The sequence below is a fragment of the Equus quagga genome, chromosome 2 (assembly GCF_021613505.1).
Source record: "Equus quagga isolate Etosha38 chromosome 2, UCLA_HA_Equagga_1.0, whole genome shotgun sequence".
Lineage (NCBI taxonomy): Eukaryota > Metazoa > Chordata > Mammalia > Perissodactyla > Equidae > Equus > Equus quagga.
Window position 1 is genome coordinate 63,787,625 of NC_060268.1, and position 8,284 is coordinate 63,795,908.

The following is an 8,284-nucleotide window of genomic DNA, read 5'->3' on the forward strand; positions in this document are numbered from 1 at the left end:
GGACATTTTAAGTGTATTTACTTTGGTCTCCAGTATGAAGCTAATTTTTATGTTCTGCCTACATAAAACCAAAAACCCTTTTTTAAGAACTGAATCTTATTTCACCAATTACAAGAGGTAAGGTTTTTTTGTTTTTATTTTTGTTTTTTTAACATTTCTTAAATGTGGATCCTTCTTAAAATTGATGGCACATAATAGTTTAATTGGGAAAGTTTCTTCTTTCTTAGTAGTGGGTAAAATGATGGTATGTCTTACTACTGATGGAATCTTATAGTAGATAAAATATAATAATTTGGGGGAACATATCTACACATCCCATTTAAAATCAGAGAAGAAAAATAGATTATTAGTGGAAATATATTAGGCTTAATGCTCTTTAGAAGTTAAAATATGAACATGAGATTCTCTTTTCCCAATTTGCCCGTAATATCCCTGGCATTTACATAATTTCTGACTTTTGACTTGATTTTTTAGATACACGTGTTTTTCTTTCCCTCCTGTTTCACCTCGGTGCTCAAACATACTCACGCACCTCCTATACAACTGTGTCTCAAGACACAACACAACTTTTTCTCCTTTGTCCAAGTTGGACTCCTCCAACCATCACAACTCAGTTTTTTTCCTAAGAAAATTGTTAAATAGATGCCACTGGAGGAGCTCTATAGTGAAGGGCAGAGTTTACAGGGAACAGCATGAAAGGAGGGGCGTGAGGAGGGGCGTGAGGAGGGTGGATCAAAGGACACCATTAGTCAAAGAGGCAGCAGTTGATTACATGAAGTATATGAAAATGAACACGTGGAAAACAGACCATTTGGTCATCTTGAATAAATAGCGTATAAACAGCAAATAATAAAAATTAATAAATAAGTAGCATATATAGAACAAATAAGTAAATAGCAAATAAAGAAATTGAAAATATTCTTTATTATAATTGGACATAATGGATTCCCTCCAAAGCTTTGCTAATTGATTTCACTGGACAAATCCTATTCTACCATTAGAATGTGTTTCTAGGAACTATGTGCCTCATCCAAGTTCTTTCCAAACTGTTCATTTCCTCTTGTGTGGACATATGTTCTGAGAAAATGCCTTTAGCTAATCATAAGACTAATCCTAATCCTAATCATAAGGATATAATGCTATTGGAATGTTTATAGTATGGATGAATCAGAAGCGTCATAATTCTTTTAAGATATGTATTTAGGGTTTTTTTTTTTGTGGCTAGTCATGAGAAGTTGTTTTGGTTTTTTTTCTCAGTCCCCCATCAAATAATTTAAAATCAATTTGGAGAAAACTCTTCTCATAGGGTGTAGATATCCAATTTTATTATGTTATAGTTGGACTCTTAAAGGAGTCCTAATGATAAAAACAAGTGATTTTTTTCTTAATAGAATTTGGTTTCTATTGTATGTTTTTGCTTTTGTTTTTGAGAAAATGATTCTTTTATTCACTGTATTTGTGGTGAGGGTATGGAGGAATTAGGAGTGCCTCAGATTGGAGGATGGTTTCATTTGACCTCATGAGATTGACTCTGATTTTTTGTGTGTGTGTGGTAAAAAATGCATAAAACATAAAATTTACCATTTTAACCATTTTAAATTGTACAAATCAGTGGCATTCAATACACTCACAATGTTGTGCAGCCATCACTACTATCTAGTTCTAGAACTTTTTGTCACCCCAAGGGAGTCCCTGTACCCATTATGCAGTCACTTCCCATTCCCCCTCCGCCACCCCCCCGGTAGCCACAAATCTGCTTTGTGTCTCTATAGATTTTCCTATTAGCGATATTTCATAAATAGAATCATAGAGTATGTGGCATTTTGTGTCTGACTTCTTCCAATTAGCATGATGGTTTCAAGGTTCATCTGTGTTGTAGTGTATATCAGTTATTGTATGTTATTTTATAATTATCTTCATTACTTATTGTTAAATTCTTCTCCAAATATTTTTTCCTTAAATAATGTTGTTTAGGTTGAATTCAAGCTACATAAAGAAACACCATCATTCCCTGGTCGACTCTTACAACATGACCTTGAAAGAAACTACTCAAGTAGGCAAGGTATTGTCAGTGAGTAGAGACCAGATATGGTTTATCGTCTCTAAGTAATATTGTTTAATAATGTTGAATTTCTAGATCCAAATAGACTTGAATTAAAAATGAAATGGTTCATTGGTTACCAAGTTGGTTTGATATTTGTTTAAATCAGAATTGGTTTTATATACACAGCATAGTAGATTATTTCCAATGCAGAAAAATTTATTGTATTTTAGTTTAGGAATTGGCTATGCACAAGAGAGTGGGAGAGAATATTCCAAATACTGTATTAAAACTAGGAAGAATTGCTAATTAGTGAAAGTAAGAGGATAGGAACACAGATCTTTAGGAAATACGGGAACAGTGGAAAGAGTGGAAAGTCAGGAGTAGAAAGAAACAATCCCTTTCCCTTACTAGCACATAGAGTTATAGATATTTTATATCAAAGGCCTTAAACTTTAGTGTACATCACCTCTGATCTTGTTAGAAGAGCAGATTTTTAGTGCTCCCCTTCCATTTTTCCCCTTCCCCATTCTGATATTGTAGGTCTTGGCTGGGATTTGAAAGTGTGCATTTTAATAATGTCTCTAGTGATTCTGATGGATGTGGTTTGTGGACCACCCTTTTAAAAATACTGCCTTATATGATCTGGTTATATTTCTGACACGTATTTTTTATTTCAAGGAGAAATTTCCTTTGGCACATTTGAGTTGTTACTGAGTTGCTAACAACTGTTGGATATCTGTAATGTGCTGGTGTTAAGCACTACAGCATCCTTACGTACAGTGCCATCCTCCCCCGCTGGGAGTTTGTATGGGAGGGCTGATTGGTGTAGGCCTCTTTGGATTGTTCGTCTCATTAGTGCATGAACATATGGTGGTTTTGAATACCGATTAGTTTCCCCTTTTTGTTTTGTTACTTTTGGACCTTCCTCTTGGGCCCATCTAATCTGACATGCCTTTTCTCGTTCCTGCATCCTACACTCCTGTCTTGGCCGATTGCCGGACGTGGCATCGACCTAACTGCAGTTTTACAATGCAGTTTTACAGCGTCTGTCTTCCCTTCTTTGGTTCAGTTCAATATTTATTGAATGTGTTTTATGTGCCAGGCGCTGTTTTAGGCACAGACTTATAGAAGTGAACTTCGAAATTCTCAACTAGGATTTTTTATGTTTGCATTGTGAATTTTCTTCACATTTTTAATAATAATACCTTAAGTTTCTTTTCTAAATCATGAATCAGATATTTTTCACAAGCTTTCCTTGAGTCAGAGGAGGAAGTTGGTGTACAGATTTGTGGTTGGCTGGCCAGGTAAATTTATTTAAGTGGTAAAGTACGTATTACTAGATATTTGCCAGTAAGGAATAGTATGGAGGCACTGAATTTTGTGAACCTGAGAGATGAATAAAGTCTTATACATAAGTAATGACCTAGAAAATACAAATGAATTCTTCAGGGAAAAATAAACCTAATTTTTTTTTCATTAAAATATTTTATTAAAAATCATTTTCTGTGATAGACTACTCATTTGTACCTGATTGTTTCCAAATGTGCCTCCTCCATAGTTCCAGGCAGTTTCATGTAAAGAAGGCCACACAGCTTAGAGCTATTTTCTTGACTTGTGTACTCGCTATTCTACCTCTAAAGGCATAAAACTGGAAAAATTATAAGTGGCACTTTATCAGGAAAAATTTGGGGACCTCTAATAAACTGCATCCTAATACCCAATCATTGTAATTAATTTCATTCCACTTTTTATTTTTCTATGTTTTTCAAAATTACTTGAACATTTATAATAGCTTGTCAGTATAAATTAACCAATGGTACTCTCATTCCAAAGTAAAAAAAACTTGATGTTTTAGTTTGGCTGATTAGTCCAAAACTTGGTATGTGATTTCCTTTAGGCTTTTTAGAATATTGTTAAGAGTTAATCCCTCTATCTTTGAGATTTTGTAAGAGCCGGATACTCTAGGGAATACTACACAGTAAAATCTCAGTTAACCAGACCTTAATTGATTGAATTGCTTAATTAAGAATTCCAGAATGTGGGTATAGAAAGGAAGAGACAGTGCTTGACTCTTAAGATCATGATAAATCACTGGAAAATCTAGAATCAGGATATTGTTTACCAAAACAATCTCAAAGATAGTACTGAGTGGACACACATTTATTGCAATGTACTATATCAGCCAGCCAGCCAGCAAGCCATTCACCCATCTGTCTGTCCACCCACCCCTCCATCCATCTATCTGTCCGTCCATCCACTTACCCATCCATTTACCCACCCACAGATGGATATCTGTGTATCTAAAGTGCAGTACCGTGACGATTTTTACCAAATGTATTCATATGCTGCTTAACACTGTGAGATCCTAATTATGAAAGAATTCATTCAGCATTTTTATACTAAAATGCAAGAATTTCTGATTTTCTTTTTTAACAAAAATAATATATACAAAACAGATTTCCAATTAACTCAGTAAATTGGAAAATCAATTAATTAATTTAGTGATTGGCTACTGAATTTAGATTTTACCAAGAATATAAAGAATGTAAAGTGAGGTCTATCTCTCAAGGAGCTTATGAATTTAATTGAGAAGACAAGGGCTACATATCTGGTAAGTTAAATAGTCATATACAAAATAAGCAATTAACAGAGGAAATGTTTCAATTAAAATTTTTCCAGGGACTGGCCTGGTGTCGTAGTGGTTAACTTCCGCACACTCCACTTTGGTGACCTGGGTTTGCGGGTTCAGATCCTGGGCATGGACCTACACCACTCGCCAGCTGTGCTGTGGCAGCAACCCACACACAAAATAGAGGAAGACTGGCGCAAAGGTTAGCTCAGGGCAAATCTTCCTCAGCAACAAGAACAAAATTTTCCACGTAGTAAGGTAGTTTCATCCCACATATATATTTATGTGGGTGTTCATTGACCATTCTGTAGTCATATATGAACACCCACATATATATATATATATGTGTATGTGTGTGGGTATTTGATACATATATATATATGTGTGTGTGTATATGTATAGGTATTTATGTATCCACATAAATATGTCAATGTTTCAACCACAGATCACTCTAGTTCCCAGTCATTTAGAAGATCTTGTTTCTAGATTTTAAGGCTTTTCTACCTAATCATTCTTATCTCTTGCTATTTATTGTTAAGATGTATATCACACTGATTGTGATAGTAAACTCATCATGTGGATAGTGGTTATGACTCTGTGTATAATAAGTGCTGAAAAATGTCAGAGTAAAATTCCTGTATTCACTGAGTGTAAATTAAATTTATTCTTCAGTTATTACCTTTACATCTCAAATCTTCTAATGTTTAAATCTGCCTCTTGAATTGAGAATTGGCTTGAAGACTTAACAAAATAATTCAAAAAACCTAACTCTGATACTAACAAGAGAAATTGGGTTTATCTATTATTTGCAGTTTTTCTTTTATCATCTTTAGCTGACCAGTTAATTTTAATTGGTTAAAGGTTTTTGTTTTGTTTTGTTTTTTTAACCATCTGATTTTTGATTTCCACATTGGTTTACTGAATCCTGTTTCCTTGGGTATCCTGCCAGCAGCTGGTCACGTCACAAGACCGGTTCATTGGTGAACATGATGTCAATTCAGAATGCTTGTACTCTAGATCATCATTATCAGTTATCTTGATACTTCATGATATTCAGAAAAGTGGGATGTGAGCACTAATTATTTTGTTGAAAAATCTAAGTGTGTGATACTTTGGTTTACGCCCTGCAGACCTAGAGAAGCTAGCAAATACGATTACTTTGCAGCTCATTAATATGGTCTATATGGAACTTGATTTTAAGTTGTCGTCATGTTGTCTGACGGCCTCCCAAAGAGTATGTTAGCTTCCTAGATTTAGTTTCATCTTTTCACCTCATTGTTCAGTTTAAGCAGCAGAGTTCTGTGGCAACCTTAGGTTCTACTTTACTGCTCATTGCTCCCCTCAAGCACTTTAACGTCAATTGCTGCTTTCAGGAGATTTTTCTCTTTGTAGAGGAAAATACAGTAGATTTCCTCTGGTGTTCAAACTGTCACCTTTGACCCATGACTCAAATCTTACCTCATTTCTGGAATTTCCTAGCATTTCCTCTTGACCATTCTATATTCTTCTGGGTCTTTAGAATACATCTTAATATCCATCTCCCCAAAACCCGTCTGTAACCATCTTCATTAAGTGAAGGATAATCAGATACACTTTATATGTGAATATATAAACAGGTGTTTTTTATTCTTCATTTTATGTATATTGTTCTGTATAGTTTGTTAATTTCATATGTGTTTGTCCACTAGATTGAAAGCTACTTAATGGCAGGGACAATATCTAACCAACAGCCTGTAAACCTCATAGGAGTGTCATATACCCTGTGGACCCTAACTACAAATGTACAACATTTAGTGACGTTCACTTTGGTCTCTGCAGTATTCTTTACTCATGGCAGCTGAACATACAAAGAAAACGTGATGACACGAGGTTTACATTTGTTATCCACAAGTACTTTCTCTGTATTTCCTGTAGCAAAGTCATGTATTGTGTAGCTTTGTGATAAACTTTTTGATATTTTGAAGGAGATGGAAGAGTAATAAGCCCTTCGCCTCGTAATAAATCATCATGCATCTCATCCACAACAAACGTGACAGAACTATGTGGGCTGGAAATGAAAACTACCACGAGCTCCTTATCAGCATTTGGAGATTCTTCCATTCAGACACCTTCAAAGTCCAGAATCCGGCAGGGCTGTCATAGTGCTGGCCCCAATGTATCTGGTAATGAGGGACTATCATCTCAGTTATAGGAGAGTTAAAACTTAGTAGTAGGAGTCAGGGTTCTAAAGGCATAAAGATAGCACTAGAGTAGTGCTGTACTTACAGGGCCAATCTCTAAGGCAAGGGAAAACTTTCTGGCACACACAGAACACATGGTTTAGGTTTGAGGAGGAAAGAAGCAAACTCGAATTTAGCAATTAATTTCAAATATGGAGAACTATGGAAAGTATACTTTCTAGCAAAGATATTTGTATGTGCCAGAGTCCTCCAAATATAAGATGACTTTAGTTTCATGATTTTAAAGGTTTTTCTTAATCAAGTAATTTGTATATCATTTTCAATAGGTGATCATATTAATTTGGTGAGCTCATCAATGCCATCATTTCCTATTCTCCAACGTTCTTCTGAAGAGAAAATTCTTTATTCAGACAGGTTGACCCTAGAAAGGTGAGGACAATTTATTTTCTTTTATTTTTTGACTAGATAATACATAGACATGGTACAAGATTTGAAAGGTACAGAAGTCTCTCTCCCTCCTCTCGTTCTCCAGCTGTATAGTTCTCCTGCCTAGGTATAATCACAGTTACCAATTTTTTATTTATCCCTCCAGGGGTATGGGGAGGAATTTTATATCTATATAATGTAAAAGAACTTGACAATACTCTGAAAGAGCTCTATAGCAATTCTAAAATATGACATTGTTGGAAATGGATTTTAGGATAGAAAAAACTTTCTGATACAGTCCTCACACAGGCTTCTGGGCCCTAGCCACTCGAGTTCCCTGTTACCTCACTGGTATCATCTCCTCCTAATCTCTCCTTCACTCACTCTGCTACAGCCACATCTGCCCCCTTGTTCTCTTTGAGTATATCAAGCATGCTTACACCTCAGGGCTTTTGCACTTGCTGTTACCTCTCCCTGAATGCAGTTCCTCCACAGAGCTGTAGGCACATTCCCTTACCTTCTTTAGGTATTTACTGAAATGTCATCATCTCAGGGATGACCTTCCCTGGCCACCCTCTCCAAAGCTGCAACCCCTTCCACCCTGACAGTCCCCAGTCCCTCTTCTCTGCTTTATTTTTCTTCTTAGCACTGTCACCCTCTAACATAATAAATATTTTACCTATGTTTGTTGTCTGTCTCCTCCTCCTAGAGTATAAGTTCCATAAGCACTGGGAGTTTGGTTCAGTTCTGCATCCCCAGCACCTGGAACAGAGCCTGGCCCAAAATAGGCTCTCAATAAAAGGTTTTGAATTTAGGACTTGGTCCCCATCTTTAAATCTGGAAGGTATCTGCAAAAGAATGGTGGATGAAGGATCCCAACCCTACCTTAGTGTATAACCAGCAGAGAGACCACCTCTGCTGTGCGTACCTTTAGCTTACCAGTGCGCACCTGACAGCAAATTGTTAAGCAAACTGCGTAGCTTAGATGCGCACACCCGACAGCAA

General features: G+C 36.1%; 1 protein-coding gene across 2 annotated transcripts in view; it reads left to right on the forward strand.

Moving 5' to 3' along the window:
- LOC124232348 (leucine-rich repeat-containing protein 49-like) overlaps positions 1-8,284 on the forward strand; it is a 136,219-nt gene that overhangs the window by 1,035 nt on the left and 126,900 nt on the right. For both annotated transcript variants that reach the window (XM_046649303.1, XM_046649311.1), the window contains exons 3-5: positions 1,975-2,062; positions 6,638-6,835; positions 7,180-7,282. In XM_046649303.1, coding sequence (XP_046505259.1) covers positions 1,975-2,062; positions 6,638-6,835; positions 7,180-7,282 — 389 coding nt within the window. The remainder of the gene's footprint in view (positions 1-1,974; positions 2,063-6,637; positions 6,836-7,179; positions 7,283-8,284) is intronic.